This window comes from Schistocerca gregaria, chromosome 2, assembly GCF_023897955.1.
Source record: "Schistocerca gregaria isolate iqSchGreg1 chromosome 2, iqSchGreg1.2, whole genome shotgun sequence".
NCBI classification, from domain to species: domain Eukaryota; kingdom Metazoa; phylum Arthropoda; class Insecta; order Orthoptera; family Acrididae; genus Schistocerca; species Schistocerca gregaria.
The window spans coordinates 657,388,217-657,407,914 of record NC_064921.1 but is presented as its reverse complement, the minus strand read 5'-3'; the positions used below and the strand labels follow the sequence as shown (position 1 = coordinate 657,407,914).

General features: G+C 41.2%; 1 protein-coding gene across 2 annotated transcripts in view; it reads left to right on the top strand.

Annotated features, from left to right (window-relative positions):
* Positions 1-2,037: 2,037 nt before the first annotated feature.
* LOC126334697 (macrophage mannose receptor 1-like) overlaps positions 2,038-19,698 on the top strand; it is a 39,925-nt gene continuing 22,264 nt past the window's right edge. For both annotated transcript variants that reach the window (XM_049997199.1, XM_049997197.1), the window contains exons 1-3: positions 2,038-2,117; positions 8,078-8,222; positions 12,435-12,465. In XM_049997199.1, coding sequence (XP_049853156.1) covers positions 2,071-2,117; positions 8,078-8,222; positions 12,435-12,465 — 223 coding nt within the window. In that variant the 5' untranslated portion in view covers positions 2,038-2,070. The remainder of the gene's footprint in view (positions 2,118-8,077; positions 8,223-12,434; positions 12,466-19,698) is intronic.

Here is a 19,698-nt window from a genome sequence, read left to right as displayed (position 1 = left end):
GAAGTGGTAGCCAAAGGGAAGCCAGGATTTTCGCGTGATCTCTGCACGTGTGCCCGCTTGAACCACACAAAGCATTCTACTCGTTTCCAGTTGCCGTTTCCGGGTGGGTCTTGGGTGTTAATTTCACGGCTCTGCTATGGACGAGAGATGCAGTAAACTGCTCTAAGCTTGCTTTCTGACATTCATTCTCATGCAACAAGTCATAGAAAGCATGGTGGGATTACGGCTCACACGCCCGGCGTAATACTGTTTGCAGCATTTTCGGATCCTTGACGTACCTTTACTTGTGGTCAAACTTAACGTTAGTTCATCAGTTAGTATTCGATACACATGGTGCAGAATCGAGTTTTCAAAAATCCAGCCAGCCGCGCGGGATTAGCCGAGCGGTCTTAGGCGCTGCAGTCATGGACTGTGCGGCTGGTCCCGGCGCAGGTGCGAGTCCTCCCTCGGGCATGTGTGTGTGTGTTTGTCTTTAGGATAATTTAGGTTAAGAAGTGTGTAAGCTTAGGGACTGATGACCTTAGCAATTAAGTACCATAAATTTCACAAACATTATGAAAATACAAGTGAACAATTCTTTCGTTGAGTACAAAATACTCTCATTTATTTAAACGTCTCCAACATTTTCCAATGCATCTAAACCTTTTTTGTTAATTCATTCTTACGTGGTGATCCGATATGCCATGTATAACCTTGTTGCCGGCAGGACGTTAAACTGTACTCGTCCTTTTTCTTATACGACATAATTACTAACTGAATCGCTGCTTCTCTGATGTATTCAAGTTTCTGTGCTACTAATAAATTCATGTTGAATGATTGTATTACTTGTGTTTTAGGCTTCACGTAAAGTATGAATATTTATGCGTTCTCCGCCTTCAGAAGGAATGCTAGTGATAACGAAGTACGGTTGAAATCAATATGAACTTTTCAAAGAACAATTTGCAGGACTAATTTTGTATTCTTTGCATGCTTTCCAGGTTAGGAAGTAAGAGACAGCGTGTAGATTCCGTGACTGCTGGCTGTTTATCAATTCATCTTCGAAGAGACTGCTGTGAATGTTTATGTTTCAAGTTTTTAGTACAATAATGCACGGTTATCACACGGAGCCCATGTTTGTAAGGTGGGATACCTACACTTTTTCGAATCAGATTATGAACTTGATAGAAGTGACTGTGATCATAAAACCCACTTAAATATCCATTTATGGCCTCTTTCCGTTGCGCGAAGTGAACATTAACTACCTTTGAATTATAGTCAAAGAGCGTTATAAATCATTTATTGGGCCTAAAGATTGAGTAGAAAGGGGCATTTATTCAAAAATGGTTCAAATGGCTCTGAGCACTATGGGACTCAACGTCTGAGGTCATCAATCCCCTAGAACTTAGAACTACTTAAACCTAACTAACCTAAGGACATCACACACATCCATGCCCGGGGCAGGATTTGAACCTGTGACCGTAGCGGTTGCGCGATTCCGAACTGTAGCTCCTAGAACCGCTCGGCCACTCCGGCCGGCGGCATTTATTCAGAGGATTTTCTGAAGACTTATTTTCATTCATATAAGTAACAGTGGATGATGTAAGAGTGCTAGCTAACAATAATACAATGATAATAATTATATAGTACGTGTCAATGGCTTGCAGAATGTATTTCGCTTGGGCGGCACTTTGGCGAATTGAGTGACCTTGAGCCAAGGGAACCAGTGTTCCAAGGCAGTCACCTGACACAGCACTAACAGGGCCAGACGTTGCTTAACTTCCGTGAACCAGTGTATACAACATCGTAAGGCCGTTGGCTAGGTGTTACTATACGTGTGCGAGCTTCGAAGGAGTGTGTACCAGTCATATTTCGTACCTGACAACCAAAGCTTCTATGTGCTCTCTAACGATTCAGCAACATCTCACTAGGAGAGCGAAAGAGAGGCACTTGTGGTATAGAAGGAGGAAGTGGCTCCCTCGCAGAGCCAGCGACGCTAGTGAGTAGGCGGAATCTGTGACGTGTGACCGCGAGTGCGTCACAAGCAGTCCGGCACCGCTGCCAGACGTTGCAGAGCAGGGTCGCACAGTGAAGATGGCACCACGCTGCGCCTCGCAGCGTCGCACTGCAGAAGCCACGAGGTGAGTCTCCTCTCTTGTTAACCGCCGCGCTTGCCTGGCTGTGTCGCAACGCCGGCAGCTCATAAAGACAAACCGCTACCTTTAAGGTTATATTATGAGCCTACATGTAGGTCAGGTTCACAAGCCTATGGTCAGTTGAAACAGAGACCTGCATGGCGGGTAATACAAAAAACTGTTTTGATCTGTGTGTCGCCGGCAGAGGTGGTCGAGCGGTTCTAGGGGCTAAAGTCTGGAACAGCGCGACCGCTACAGTCGCAGGTTCCAATCCTGCCTCGGGCATGGATGTGTGTGCTGTCCTTAGGTTGGTTAGGTTTAAGTAGTTCTAAGTTCTAGGGGACTGATGACCTCAGAAGTTGAGTACCATACTGGTCAGAGCGATTTGAACTATTTTGATCTGTGTGTCGATTAAGTAGCAACGATAACGTATCTCCATAATGGAAAATGTATAATAATATGCCCATCACGTGAAGGTTGATCGAAAATTCCTTTAACCCTCAAGTAGCTACGCCTATATTTGTTCCTTTATTGCTAGCGTGGTATCCAAAAATTATGTAGTTGCGGTTATTTAAGGTTATTGTAGAAAGACAGTGAGTTTAGTTTGTAAAAAAAAAGGTTCAGGAAAGAAACTATACCATACCAGCCAAGTCTGCGAACTTCAGTGATATGGTAGGAGAATAGCCAAGGTAGAGCAACAAAGTTTCTCCAGAGAAAAAACAAACTGGAGAAATGGGTGTACGCAGAACAATAGCGTGAGTATTTAAGGATTAAGGAACTCCTTTGACGCTCTATGTTAAGTCATGTAAAGTAACGTGGTCGTCTCTTTCGCGCCTAGTAACTCAGGTCATTACTACATTTGTAGGCAACTAAGGAACGCGGTAGTGATTTCCAACGGCAATAGCTTTTCCACTATTGGAGCACAATGCTGACTATGAATGCTAATATGACACTTTAAATCATACATTTTGCTCGTCACCTGACTGTGGGAAATGGCATCACAATAGTTACTGGGCTACAAATAGACATAGTCGCAGTACAGTACACTCTCTCTTTCACCCATCAGTTTCAGGACAGGGACGCTTATTTTACGTCTTTAGTTTTATACTGTAGCAACCGTAGACCCTTGGACATGGATTCCTATTGAGACAATTACTGGTATTTACTCAGTCACCTGTAAAAGTTCAAGGACTTTGTACAAAGAGTTGACGATCACCCTGCGTGTTACTGTGTCCTCTCTCTTTGCTATTGGTCAGTGCGGTTCCCAGTCTGCTGCTGCCTTTAAAAATGTTTCAGTCAGTATACACGACATCTGATGAAACAGATCTGGACCAAATTTCAGGTTGGTTGATAGTGTTTACCAAAAGGTTTGAATCGCAGTCGAACTTTCTACCGGACATTATCACACAGTGGTTTGATGCTGCCTTCTGTGTTAGATAGCTCGCGTTTAAACTTGTTACGAACCAATGTTCCTCTTAGTACACCATCATCGGCTGTCTAGCCTTACGAAAGGTGCTGTACCCACCGAAAAGAAACAAAAACACAAATATATTTCAGAATAAACAAAGTCTTGTTTGCGAAATTACTTAATATCGCTGACACGTTCCACCTTTTTGGGGCCTTATCAATTTATGTAAAAGTAGCTCGACATGTAATCCACCCGACAGAAGATCATATAAAATGGAAAATGGACGCAACATTAACTGGAGTGCAATCCATCCGTCATCCAATGGATACATATCCAGTTACTGTAGCGTCCATTTTCCATTTTATGTGCTACTTTTACACAATCAGATGATTCCCCGAAAGGGCGAAAACGCGTCATTGATACTAAATAATTTTGCAGCCAAGACTGTTTTCTTCTGAAAGAACTCGAAACTGGTAGCAGTAGCACCCCGCCACAATGCAATGGAGTAATTTTTGGAGCACAAATGTACTTACCTCTTAATTGGCGGCGCGGTCTTGGGCGCCTTGTCACGGTCCGCGCGGCTCCCCCGTCGGAGGTTCTAGTCCTCCTTCGGGCATGGGTGTGTGCGTTGTCCTTAGTGTAAGTTAGATTAAGTAGTGGGTAACCTTATAGACCGACGATTTCAGCAGTTTGGTCCCATAAGACCATACCACAAATTTAAAAATTTCTTAATTGCACAGAGTCTTCAGTCTTTAGAAAGAAGGTGCCATAACGTGAACTGTGAACTTGTGGAATAGGTAATAAAAGTCTGAGTCCTTGATCTTGAAGCTCGTCCACTGGTAAGCTTAAAAACTTTGTGATATCCTGTGGATGCCTTGGGCAGATGGAGGGAATATTGCTCAATGTAGGTGAAAATACGATCAGCAGTGCTTCAGATTTCGAGGTAGAATGGGATAGGAATGACGATGGAAATAGGATCACGTTAGAGGAAGTGGAGAAAATGGTCAATAGATTGCAGTGCAATAAAGCAGCTGGGGTAGATGAAATTAAGTCGGAACTCATCAAATACAGTGGAATGTCAGGTCTTAAATGGCTACACAGGATAACTGAAATGGCCTGGGAGTCGGGACAGGTTCCATCAGACTGGACGAAAGCACTAATCACACCAATCTTTAAACATGGAAACAGAAAAGATTGTAACAACTACAGAGGTATCTCTTTAATCAGTGTTGTGGGTAAAATCTTCTTGTTGAAAGGAAAGTGCAGTTATTAGTTGAGGACCAATTGAATGAAAATCAGTGTGGGTTTAGGCCTCTTAGAGGTTGCCAGGACCAGATCTTTAGCTTACGGCAAATAATGGAGAAGTGTTATGAGTGGAACAGGGAACTGTATCTATGCTTTATAGATCTAGAAAAGAGATATGACCGGTTTCCTAGTAGGAAGTTATTGTCTGTTCTTTGGGATTATGGGATAGGAGGCAAACTTTTGCAAGCAATTAAAGGTCTTTACATGGATAGTCAGGCAGCAGTTAGAGTTGACGGTAAACTGAGAGCAGTTTGAGGGGTAAGACAAGGCTGCAACCTTTCTCCACTGTTGTTCATATTATTTATGGATCATATGTTGAAAACAGTAGACTGGCTGGGTGAGATTAAGATATGTGAACACAAAATAAGCAGTCTTGCATATGCGGATGACTTAGTTGTGATGGTAGATTCGATTGAAAGTTTGCAAAGTAATATTTCAGAGCTAGATCAGATATGTAAGAACTATGGTATGAAGATTAGCATCTCCAAAGCGAAAGTAATGTCAGTGGGAAAGAAATATAAACGGGTTGAGTGCCAAATAGGATGAACAAAGTTGGAACAGGTGGACGGTTTCAAGTACTTAGGATGCATATTCTCACAGGATGGCAACATAGTGAAAGAACTGGAAGCGAGGTGTAGCAAAGCTAATGCAATGAGCACTCAGCTACGATCTACTCTCTTCTGCAAGAACGAAGTCAGTACCAAGAGTAAGTTTTCTGTGCACCGTTCAATCTTTCGACCAATTTTGTTGTATGGGAGCGAAAGCTGGGTGGATTCAGGTTACCTTATCGACAAGGTTGAGGTTACGGTTATGAAAGTAGATAGGATGATTGCAGGTAATAGTAGATGGGAACAATGGCAGGAGGGTGTCCACAATGAGGAAATCAAAGAAAAACTGGGAATGAACTCTATAGATGTAGCAGTCAGGGCGAACAGGCTTAGATGGTGGGGTCATGTTACACACATGGGAGAAGCAAGGTTACCCAAGAGACTCATGGGTTCAGCAGTAGAGGGTAGGAGGAGTCGGGGCAGACCAAGGAGAAGGTACTTGGATTCGGTTAAGAATGATTTTGAAGTAATAGGTTTAACATCAGAAGAGGCACCAATGTTAGCACTGAATAGGTGATCATGGAGGAATTTTATAAGGAGGCTATGCTCCAGACTGAACGCTGAAAGGCATAATAAGTCTTAAATGATGATGATGATGATTAAAATTTGATTCCATCGGCATTTGTCAACGTTGATGAGCTGTTATTTCGTGATTACTTAATAACCTAATTATAAATTCCCAACAAAATAAATTATAGTAGGACAGTACTTTTAGTCCTTCACAGCCCATAGCGTGTAACCTAGATATTAAAAGATCAAATGTGGAAAAATTAATCATTTTTCCGTCAGCTACTGGCACTAAACACACACTGTAGTATAACGAACAGTAAAATGACAGTGAAGAACCACAGTAAAATGAAGTAACACACTTAATGAAAATTCTCGAAGAAACATTATACCTACCAATTTGTACAAAGGTGTTTATCACGTGGCATCTTAATTCCCGCTATTGCTAAAAGTATTGCCCCTGATCATGAAAAACATGGAACTTCGTGTTATGGGTTGCTGAGCGGAACTCAGGATTCATGAATCCACAAGCTGGCTGCACTGTTTCAGCTACTGTACTGTTATAGTTCAAGTAATTTCAGCAAAATGAACCAGCTGTAGTTATAGGTGGTAAATGTTACGTTACTGAAATACATCGATCACAACTTACCGTTTATGAGTGTAACACGATTTAATTGTAAGCTAATAAGTCAGTAGCATGCCAGTGATCGAAATAATCTCAAATGAAAATATATTAAATTAAAACAGTAGATATATGTGTACTAACATTTTGTCTATTGAGTTTCAAAATGTCTCATATCATTAAACAAATTAATTTTTTACATTCCCCTCTCCACCTTCGTGCTTTGTAGAACTGTACAGAGGTGGCTATTTCTCTGTTCAAAGCCTCGATCTGTGAATGAAGCAAGCAGACACTTTCATACATGGTACTTCAAAAAGAAGAAACACATTTTCTCTCACACACCTTCACAAGAAAAAATCGCATGGGGGATCATGCATGACGATCTTGGAAGCCAAGAATGCAGAGCAGTATCTCGGGGTCCCGTGTGCCTAATGCTGTTCATAGATGGCTTCGAAGTTGTCGTCTGATGATGTCCAATATATGCTCGACTTGAGACAGATGTGCTGATCCAACAGGTCAAGACAACCTGACGACACACTGCAGAGCATGAAGGGTTACGATAGCTGTGATATCCTGCTGGAAAACCTCCCCTGGAATGGTGTTCATGGATGGCAGTCGAATCACCAGACTGACGTACAAATTTGCAGTCAGAGAGCGTGGGATAACCAAGAGAGTGCTCCTGTTGTCATACTAAATCGCACTCCAGACCATAGCGTTATTTGTAGGTCGAGTGTCTCAAGCACGTAAAAAGGTTGGTTGCAGGTCCTCAACTGGTCTCTTTCCACCCTGCCCTCTAGTGAGTCCAACGTGACGCTATTGAAGTCACAAATGGCGTTGGATTGGGTTCAGCGGAATGCACGCTACAGGTCGCCCGGCACGTAGCTGTCCTTGAAGTAACCGAATTGTAAAAGTTCATTATGTCTCTGTGGTTCCAACTGCTGCTCCAGTTGCTGCTGCAGAAGCAGTACCATGCCCCAAAGCCATACACCGAACACGATAGTCTTGCCTCTCGATAGTGCTAGATGGCCGTACGGAGCCCAGTCTTCTTCTCACGGTACATCATCGTAACCAACGCTGCCGCCTATTGTGTACGGTGGTTGCATTCCTGCCAAGACTTTCTGCTTTTTACGACTTCTTTCAAATTATGGGATGCTGGTAATAGCGTCTTTGTCGCCTTAAAGGTAAGTATCGCCTACGACTCTTGCAAAGTCGTAGTGGCGCTACTAGGTCCACTCTTATACTACTGGCACTCAATGTGAACGGACATCATCTTTCAATTGTAGGATAGTACAACATGCAATGTGGGGTTTTTCATGAGCAATAAAAAGGGCGGAAATGGTGTTCTTTTTGATCTCTACTTCAATTTTATCAACAGTTTACTGAACTCTCGGAACCGAGGTGATGCAAAACTTTTTTTGATGTGTGTATTTACCGATGTAAATACATATTTAATAAAGTTTGAATACATTTTGAATTGTGAAAACGATGTAGTACAGCAGACTTTCCTTGTGTCCAGGAAAACCGCTGGTATCCGGTGGATGTCTTGGCTTCCTCTAGTGGCAGCCATTTCTCTGCCTCTTGCTGAAGGACGCCTCGACTGCACGTGCCGCGTCCGGGCTCAGAAGCACAGCGTGGTCCACATCATTTGCCCCAGCTTGCAGGTGAGCCGTGTTACGTTCTTCTCACATTGCCATCTTACAGTGTGCTGCACGCGGTTAATACGACATAAACTGGAATGTCGACTGAAATGACATACCACACACTGTTGTGGTGCCACGTACTTGAAAATGCTTTGTTTCTTTGCTTGTCCAGATTTCGCTATTGAATAGACAAGTGTTATCTCGGTTTTCAGAGCTGGAATAAGTGGAAGAGGAATAGATGTAAACGTCAATATTTGCGAAACAAATAGGAGAATTTTGATGGAGAAATGTTTTCCACGCCCGCTAAAAATTATACAATGCATGTGGGAAGTTGAAGGTATTTATGGTACTGGGAAGGTATGCACCTTTCACAGGCAGCGGACTGCCAGTTATCGCCAGACCACGTCCCACAGTTCCGAAGCCTAAACTGGTAATAAGTAAAAATACTTTATTTGCTATCCAGCGCAAAGATTTAACACGATACAAATTAGTATTAAATGTCCTTCACTGCAACCAAATCATACGGGATGACAATTAAGTATCAATGGAAGTATTGGCACAGTGATCCGTGTAGACTAAGGTAAAAGTTACTTAAGCCCTCTAATAGACGGTACCGTTACTAGCACACTTTCGAAATTACTTCGGTCTTATATGTAAAATGCTGTAAAAGTTACTGAACCGTTTGTTGTAAGGTAACATTACTTCGAGAGGTTCGTAAATAGAAGCTTCGAAAACACACTCCACTACACTGAGATTTCTTCCAGGAATATCCTAAGCGAGTATAGTTAAGATGAGGGATGTAAACGTACGGGGCGATACAAATATACACTATTTAGTACAAAAAACGGGTGTTGAATTCGATACAATGACCGTCTGACTGCTTCTTTGAAGGGACGTTTCCCTGTGGAAGTTTCCCTGTGGACACTGAAACAGCAAGGAAATAATGAGCACTTTAACAGGCTGTTTAGATATCCCTTTAATGAGGATGATAAGGCCCACATACGACACAGCTCTTATGGCAGAAAGTAAACAAAATTACTCTTGAATAAGATGAACAAGTATTTTACAACGCAGGTTCAAATGGTTCAAATGGCTCTAAGCACTATGTGACTTAACATCTGAGTCCGCTAGACTTAGAAGTACGTGAACCTAACTAACCTAAGGGCGTCGCACACATCATTGCCCGCGGCACGATTCGAACCTGCGACCGTAGCATCAGCGCGGTTCCGGACTAAAGCGCCTAGAACCGCTCGAACACAGCGGCCGGCTTCAAACGCAGGAAATGTGAACAATCATAGTGGACTTAACAAGGAAGAAAGTAGAACTAGACTAGCTTCAGTGGTATAAAATACCAGCACGGAATGGAAAAAGAATGTCCTGGATCCATACTAGAAGTGAAAGACGTTTTACAAGAGTGAAAAGTGTATGTTGGGAAATTCGGAAGGAAACAAGCTGAGAGAATTTTATAGGTGGTGCTACAGAAGATTGTTAAGAGCCATTTGAGATAAGCAAATACGTTCACGGAAGCTGAGTCCTGTTCGAAACTTTTCTCCAAAATTAGTAAGTACTTTCATTAACAGCACATACGAAGAAAACTTTGTAAGAGAGATCAGGGTTGGTTTCTTTATTTCGTGACCTAGTTGGTTGAATTAGGAAAACAATAGTAAGAAAGTCTTGAAGCTGTAACAAAGAGCATTTACTGAAAGACAACGATGAATCCCTTTTCCCCTACCCACGCCTTAATTTATCAGCACATATAGGGCCAATAGGCTGACACTGTAAAGAAGTAGTTGAGAACATGGTAAACTTTTGTGCCATCGTTGTCCACGAATTTCACCCTTTACAAAATGAAACAAGGGCACCAAAATGAAACAAGCGTACCAAACAGAACGTCTGCAGAGACTTCGATTAGATATTTCCTTCAAGTGAGACCGCTGAATGCAAATCACTTAAAAATGATTAAGTAAGCGGTAACTCGCTAGGTATAGAGTGCGGCTCGTCTAAGGTGCGGATAAGGCAGAGGAAGTCACGATAAGGGAAGCAGTGGGCTGCTGACAGAGGTAGAGCGGTTGGAAAAAGTATGATTTGGAGACGAGACAGGGAAGGATTAAACACTGGGTTTAATGTCCCGTCGACGTCGAGACCGTTAGAGAAGGAGCAGGTAGGGCCAGAGGAGGAGAAAACAGGCCGCATACAGAAATGAAAACATTGCAGGACCTCTACGTGCTTTATCATCACCATCGTTCTTCGTGTTGTTAGCTCATACTCAGTGGTCAGTATCTTGATAACTCCAGCAATGATGTTTCAGAGAAGCCATATTTGCTTCAATATTTGATGCAGCTAGAAACCCAAATTCAACTTACGTTGACCGTTTTCCTCCTGAGGCATTTCACTAAATATACGTATCCACGCAAATTAAAACTGTGTGCCGGACCGAAACTCGAACTCGGGGCCTTTGCCTTTTGCGAGCAAGTGCACTAGCAACTGAGCTACCCAAGCGCGACTCACGCCCCGTCCTCACAGCTTTACTTCTGACAGTACCTCGTCTCCTACCTTCCAAACATTACAGAAGCTCTCCTGCGAACGTTGCAGAACTAGCACTCCTGAAAGAAAGGATATTGCGGAGACATGGCTCCAAATCTGCCAGGAAGTTTCGTATCAGCGCACACTCTGCTGCAGAGTGAACATCTCATTCTGGAAACATCTCCCAGACTGTGGCTAACCCATGTCTCCGCAATATCATTCCTTTCAGGAGTGCTAGTTCTGCAAGGTTAGCAGGAGAGCTTCTGTACAGTTTGGAAGGTAGGAGACGAGGGACTGGCAGACATAAAGCTGTGAGGACGGGGCATGAGTCGTGCTTGGGGAGCTCAGTTGCTAGAGCACTTGCCGAGAAGGGCAAAGGTCACGAGTTTGAGTCTCCGTCCGGCACACAGTTTTAATCTGCCAGGAAGTTTCATATCAGCGCACACTCCGCTGCAGTGAGAAAATCTCATTCTATATGTATCCATTCTGCAACATACACGATAGCTCTGGATTAAACATCGACCTTGAACTCCCACCTAATTTAAAACCCAACAACTATGGTTGCAATGTTTGATTCTCCCCGCCACTAATGATCGATTCTAAACCACACCCGGACGAAGAGACGATAAGATGTAACGTGGAGAATTGTTCACTGCACGCTATTATAGGTGGTCTGATGGGCTTTGAAGGGACACCGACTGATTCGATCAGGGTGCGAGGTTTAAATACTAACCTGTAAATTCGTTTTGTACATAACTTACTTGTATATGTTACTACATAGGATAATAATGACAAACAGATAGCTTCCCTGCAACCCCCACATTGCTTTCAGCTACACCTGAAGTAATATCGGTATATTGGGAGGTACGAGGAGAACTTAGAGCTGCAACATGTGGAGGAAGAAATACACGACGACTCTCAGAAACTTAAGGAGGTTCATCTCGAAGTACAAAAATGTAGTACATAAAGCAAATTATTCCAAAATAAAACTGCATTATTTAGGCATCCGTAGGCGAAAAATTAGGTGAGTTTCCTTTGTTCGCTGCACGCCATACAGAGCTGACTTTTCACGCTCCAGGGAATACCCATTGTAATCTATTGACCTATAATTAGTTTCTCTTTTCGTTCTAAATATTTATCTGTACGGTACAATAAAATGCCAGAAACTTTCACACCCACTGGTGTTTCTCCAGTGGTACAGTTATTATCACTGTAGTCACCTCTTAAAATTTGCATCAGTATAAATACGTTTTTCGTGTGTATTTTACAAGTGAGTGTCGTTAATGATTTCAGACTGAACATTAATCTACGTGGTATATAATTAAGGTGGAAGTACGTAGACGTTCTTTCTCGACACTTGTCTTTCTGTCTGGAGCATTTCAAAATCCACAGCGAAATGTTACATGCAATAATTGACACAAATACGTATCATTTTCCACATCGTTCAGTATAAAACAGAAACAGTAGCATTAAGGTACAACTCAAGACTAACATTACATTATCTAATTTACATAGTCTACGACCTTGCCTTTAAGAAACATTCGCTCTTCTCTTTGAGAACATGCACATGCTAAATCTATTTTTATAGCAACTAGAAACTAGCACTAATTTAGATCGTTCTCCATTCTCAAAGAATGTGTATTGAATACTTCATTGTTTTATGATGAAGAATTGTGCTGCTTTTTACAATTGTTTTGTCTTTTTTTTCAGAATGGAAGTGCGGCCGACAGCTGCGTGACAGGTACTACTGAATAAGTGGAGTATTAAAATTAGAGCGTAGCTTTCACAGTAATTTTAGTGCGTCTTAGAAGACTAGTAATTGTTTCATAATGTGGGATGGCTCGTGACTGAAGTCAAAAACACCTCTCCTTGACAATACTCTTCCAATAAAATCACCCGAATACTCGTCAAGGACTGAGAGAGGCATCTCAGTGTTAATTCCTATCCATTTCTTGCCAACTAGAAGCAGGTTGTTCCAAGATGGTGAGGAAGCACAGTCCTTGAGAGTGTACAGTCTTAATATCGGCCCAACGAACAGTAAGAAATGCCTGAAGTTAGAAGTCTGAGTTACGTGAAAAAATCACGTGTTCCGATACCACCTCACGAATGGTTCCCGCCGTATGTATTATAGCGTACCAATATCACTGTTACTAGTACTGAAATATACCTACAGACCTCCATGAATGTTACACATACACACACACACACACACACACACACACACACACACACACGAACAGTTCCAGTCTCCCAGTCGGAGGACAATTTTGGGTAAGATTTCCTTTGTCTTAAGGTTAAAGACAGAACTGAAAAACCCTTCCAAACATTCCAAACTGCATTCTCTCTACCTCTTTGCCAACCTGTTGTGATATATGATTGTAAGGAACGAAGTTCTACAACAGCTCACCTTGCTCTCATGAGTTGGTAAAGAGATATAAAAAGGACACTGATCGACAGTGAAATTTTTCTCGTATTTTGTGTCTGCGGCTGTTGTTTTGAAACATCATTGGCATGGGTCATACTCGAGATATGTATGTTGACGTTTGAACTGAGTGCCCCTTTCTTAACTGTTGGAAAAGAAATGGCTAATTACTTATGGACAAATATGCCATTGGAAAAAAAAACGTCCAGATCAAAGAACTTCAATAACTTATTTATTTTGGTCACTCACATAATGTATCAACTGAAAATTGTCGCTATGTATTAAATTAAAATAAAATAAATAATGGAACTTATTTGTTCATAACACTAACAGTGCCACCACTTGACGGATATCAGCCGTATTTAATTCTGAGCAACAACTCAAAATGTTAAAGTCCTTTTGGGTACAGAAATCTTAGGTTAATGGTACCGAAAATTTGTGTAATAATGCGCTAAGTGTAACAAATAATGTGACTACTGCTACCAACATAAAAATAATTTATCTGTAAAAGTCACGTTATTTACACTTAGTCAGTATGGCCACAGTTAATTAAAGACTGTTATAATGGTATAGTATTTAATTGCAACCCACAGAATAAATTGTGCGTATGACCAATACTTATAAAATTCATATAATGAAAATTATTCCACAGATCAATTGTGCAACAATTAGCGGTATAAAAAGAACTAAATTCATGGCGGTCTTGCAGGCCGGAGTGGCCGTGCGGTTCTAGGCGCTACAGTCTGGAGCCCACCGACCGCCACGGTCGCAGGTTCGAATCCTGCCTCGGGCATGGATGTGTGTGATGTCCTTAGGTTAGTTAAGTGTAATTAGTTCTAGGCGACCGATGACCTCAGAAGTTAAGTCGCATAGTGCTCAGAGCCATTTGAACCATTTGAACCGTGCCGGTCTCTACGTCTGGTCGACAGTTTTCCCTCTTGCCACCATGTTACTGATTTTGTTAATTTGAACTTGAAACGGAGACAGAGCAAGAAAATTAACAATCAGTGGGAACACAGAATATCGTGGTAATTGAAGAAAATTTCACAAGTCAAGATAGATTAAAAAAACATTTTATTGGATGACTGTTTTCAGCAGAGCTATGGTGTCATCATCGGATCTGCAAGATGATGTACAGCAATTGATAGGAAAAATATTTCGTAATCATTATAACGTATACAGTATCGTATACAGTAGAAGAAGATTGGGTAGCTTTGAGAGATGAAATAGTAAAAGCAGCAGTGGATCAAGTACGTAAAAAGACGCGGGCTAGTAGAAATCCTTGGGTAACAGAAGATATATTGAATTTAACTGATGAAAGGAGAAAATATAAAAATGCAGTAAATGAAGCAGGCAAAAAGCAACACAAATTTCTCAAAAATGAGACTGACAGGAAGTGCAAAATGGCTAAGCAGGGATGGCTAGAGGACGAATGTAAGGGTGCAGAGGCATATATCAGTAGGGGTAAGATAGATACTGCCTACAGAAAAATTAAAGGGACCTTTGGAGAAAAGAGAACCACTTGTATGAATATCAAGAGCTCTGATGGAAACCCAGTTCTAAGGAAAGAAGGGAAATCAGAAAGGTGGAAGGAGTATATAGAGGGTCTACACAAGGGCGATATGATTAAGGACAATATTATGAAAGTGGAAGAGGATGTAGACAAAGATAAAATGGGAGAAATGATACTGCGTGAAGAGTTTGACAGAGCACTGAATGACCTGAGTCGAAACAAGGCCCCAGGAGAAGACAAAATTGCATTAGAACTACTGATAACCATGCCTGCAAAACTCTACCATCTGGTCAGCAAGAATTTGTGAGACAGGCGAAATAGCCTCAGACTTCAAGAAGAATATAATAATTTCAACCCCAAATAAAGCGGGTGTTGACAGATCTGAAAATTACCGAACAATCAGTTTAATAAGCCACGGTTGCAATATACTAACTTGAATTCTTGACACACGAATGGAAAAACTGGTAGAAACCGAACTCAGGGAAGATCAGTTTGGATTCCATAGAAATGTTGGAACACGTGAGGCAATACTGACCCTACGACTTATCTTAGAAGATAGATTAAGGAAAGGCAAACATACGTTTCTAGCATTTGTAGACTTAGAGAAAGCTTTTGACAATGTTGACTGGAGTGCACACTTACAAATCCTAAAGGTGGCAGGGGTAAAATACAGGTAGCGAAAGGCTATTTACAATTTGTACAGAAACCATATGCCAGTTATAAGAGTGGAGGGGCATGAACGGGAAGTAGTGGTTGGGAAGGGAGTTAGACAGGGTTGTAGCCTATCCCCGATGTTATTCTACATGTATATTGAGCAAGCGGTAAAGGAAACAGAAGAAAAATTCGGAGTAGGAATTAAAATCCATGGAGGAGAAATAAAAACTTTGAAGTTCACCGATGAAATTGTAATTCTGTCAGAGACAGCAAACGACCTCGAAGAGCAGTTGAACGGAATGGATAGTGTCTTGAAAGGAGGATATAAGATGATCATCAACAAAACGTGTATAATGGAATGTAGTCGAATTAAGTCGGGTGATCCTGAGGGAACTAGATTAGGAAGTAGGGCACTTAAAGTAGTACATGAGTTTTGCTATTTGGGGAGCAAAATAACTGACGATGGTCGAAGTAGAAAGTATATAAAATGTTGACTGGCAATGGCATGGAAAGCATTTCTGAAGAAGACAAATTTGTTGTTATCGAGTATAGATTCAAGTGTCAGGAAGTCGTTTCTGAAAGTGTTTGTATGAAGTGTAGCCATGTATGGAAATGAAACATGAACGATAAATAGTTTGGACAAGAAGAGAGTAGGAGCTTTCTAAATGTGGTGCTACAGAAGAATGCTGAAGATTAGGTGGGTATATCACGTAACTAATGAGGACGTATTGAATAGAATTGTGAAGAAGAGAAATTTGTGGAACAACCTGACTAGAAGAAGGGATCGGTTGGTAGGACGTGTTCTGAGGCATTAAGGGACCACCAATTTAGTATTGAAGGGCAGCGTGGAGGATAAAAATCGTAGAGGGAGACCAAGAGATGAATACACTAAGCAGATTCAGAAGGATGTAGGTTTCAGTAGGTGCTGGGAGATGAAGAAGCTTGCACAGGATAGAGCAGCATGGAGAGCTGCATCAAAGCAGTCTCTGGACTGAAGACCACAACAACAACAACAGTATTGTAACTCAATAAATTGTCTTGTAACATAACTTACGCGATCGTAACATACCTCATACTTTAAAATATTAGAGCATGTTGTCTATCAGTGTTGCAAGTTACTTCACATTGCATATACATTTCGTAATGTCATGACGATCGCTGTAAATTGACATGTCAAATGTAAAATTACTATGTACTAGCATAAACACAACAGTATTGCGCCGATTACGCGTGTTCATGTTGACCACCAGCTGTCGACAGACAAAAAATTGGTGGAAAGACAATGAGCTCCACGTCTGTCCATCAGATGCTAGTGTAGTGGTTGACCAGATAATCATCTTGTACACAGTATAAAGAATAGGTACATAACTCCATATGCTTTTTATTGCATTATTAAGAATCATTTTATTTAAATTAACATATAATCCTAATTAGAGAAATATATAAACTGAATGTATAATTAAGGTGTATAACTTTGAAAAATTTTGCAAAACAACAATATTTTTGACATTTATTAAAGAATGGAGAAATCATTACTCTTGCAATATGTTAAGTGTAAGGCGAGAACCTGAAAAGAAAGTTTTCTTCAAGTTTGTATATAAATGATAATGTGCAATTTGTGTCATGTTTATAACATACATCTGAGTACCCATAGTTAAGTTTCGAATATCTCATCATGATAGCTATAGAGTATTTTTTTATATATTTTGAAAAGCTGTACACTACACACAATTTTGTAAACACATCTATGTCAAAAAATAGCAACGAAATTCATATTATGTAGAAATATTTTGTATATGTATTGTTATACAGCTGTAATTAATGTTAGGAACCAGACTGTGCAATACACAGCTGTAACGTTATGTTTACTTACGGGCAATCCAATTTGGTCTATTCTCAGACCACCATCTGGTCCAAAAACCATTTCAACTTTGCATCTGCGTAATTATAGTACCAATTATCAGATGCACAATGTTTCTTCATTGCTGTTAGCTGTATATGCATAATACTGTGTCCATTTGCCCTCATAGCCGTTATTTAAAGGTTATGAGGTTTTACCGCGTAATGCAATTCATAATATGATACACTGAAGCACCAAAGCAACGGGTAGAAGCATGCGTATTCGAATACAGAGATATGTAAACAGGCAGAAAACGGAGCTACGTTCGGCAACGGCTATATAAGACAAGAAGTCTCTGGCGCAGTTGTTATATCGGTTACTGCTACAATGTCACATTATAGAGATTTAAGTGAGTTTGAAAGTGGTGTTATAATTGGAGCAGAAGTGATGGGACACACCATTTGCGAGGTAACGATGAAGTGGAGATTCCCCCATACGACCATTTCACGAGCGTACCTTGAATATCAAGAATCTGGTAAAACTTCAAATCTCGGACATCCCCGTGCGACCATTTCACGAGTATACCGTGAATATCAAGAATCCGGTAAAACTTCAAATCTCCGTCATCGCTGTGACCGGAAAAATATCCTGCAAGAACAGGACAAGTGACAACTGAAGAGAATCGTTCAACATGACAGAAGTGCAACCCTTCCGCAAATAGCTGCAGATTTCTGTGCTGGGCAGTCGACAAGTGTCAGCGTGCTAACCATTCAACGAAACGCCATCGATATGGGCTTTCGAAGCCGTCGGCCCGCTCGTGTACCCTTGATGAGGACACGCCTGACTCCGTCAACGCCGACGTTTGACGGATGGTGACTGGAAGCATGTTGCCGAGTCTCGTTTCAAATTGTATCGAGCGGATGTACGTGTATGGATCCGAAGACAACCTCATGAATCCATGGATCCTGCATGTCAGCAGGGACTGTTCAAGCTGTTGGAAGCTCTGTAATGGCGCGGGGCGTGTGCAGTTGGTGTGATACATCTATATATGGCTCTGACGGGTGACACGTATGTAAGCATCCTGTCTGATCACCTGCATCCATTCATGTCCACTGTGCATACCGACGGACTTGGGCAATTATAACAGGACAATGCGACACCTCACACGTCCAGAAGTGCTACAGAGTGGCTTCAGGAACACTCTTCTGAGCTTAAGCACTTCCACTGGCCACCAAACTCTCCAGACATGGCTATTTTTGAGGACATCTGAGATGCCTCCCAACGTGCTGTTCACAAGAGATCTCCGCCACCTTGTACTCTTACGGATTTATGGACAGCTCTGTTGGGTTCATGGTATCAGTTACCTCCAGCAGTACGTCAGACATTAGTCGAGTCTGTGCCACGTCGTGTTGTAGCATTTCTGCATGCTCGTGGGAGGCCTACATGATATTAGGCAGTCGCGAGTAGTGGCCGCGCGTTTGGATGCGTGATGTCACTGATTGCGCAACCCCTTCCGCCAGAGGTTCGAGTCCTCCCTCGGGCATGGGTGTGTCTGTGTTGTTCTTATCGAAAGGTAATTCAAGTAGTATGCAAGCCTAGGGACCGATGACCTCAGCAGTTTGGTCCCTTAGGAATTCAGACACATCTGAATATTTGATAATAGGGACGTGTACCAGTTTCTTAATAATTTCAGCCATAGGAATACGATGTTCATCTACATTGCAACATTGCATACATCGTCCCATGTCTAGGTTACTCAGTTGAGTTTCTGTCCAATAGCAATCACTTAATTCCACCTACATCTTGTGCAACTTATTCATATATAATGAGAAACACAGGTGTGCTACATAAATCATTAAGTCCCTTCTTTGCACAAGATGATTTCTCTTGCATTTAAGACGTAAATGAAGAGGGCAATCGTAAGTTTCTATTGATTTCAATTATATCGTTAGAAGACCTGTAACATATCTACGACCCTACTGTTTTTTGAAAAATATGCCGTAATTGTTTGGAATTATTGACTTTGATAAATTAAATATATTAAACGGTCTTTGAAACCCTGTAATGAAGGACAATGTAATCTTTTGAAGGATTCCATTTTTCTTACTATATCTCCTGTATTTTGATATACTACCTAGGTTTATGTTTTTTCTGTGTAAATTATGAGTAAACACAATTTCAATTTTTCTGTTTTTATGGGGCATATCTTGATCATTGTCGTTCAACTCAACTCAGTTTCGCACTGAGTAACGTAGACATCGGAAGACGTATGCGATTTAGATGAACATCGTATTACTATGGTTAAAATTATATGACTCGTTACTGTTGTTTAATGTCGATCTGTTTATAATATTTTATCTTTAGCATGTTTTTTCAAATAAAAAACCTATATTGCCTAGCCATTGTGTTGAAAAAAACCCGAAACATAGCTATGGGCATTCATACGTAAATTACAAACACAGATTACACCATAATAATGATATCCAAACTTGAAGATAGCTTCCTTTTAAGTTCTTGTCTACAATTAACACTATGAGAGTTTAAT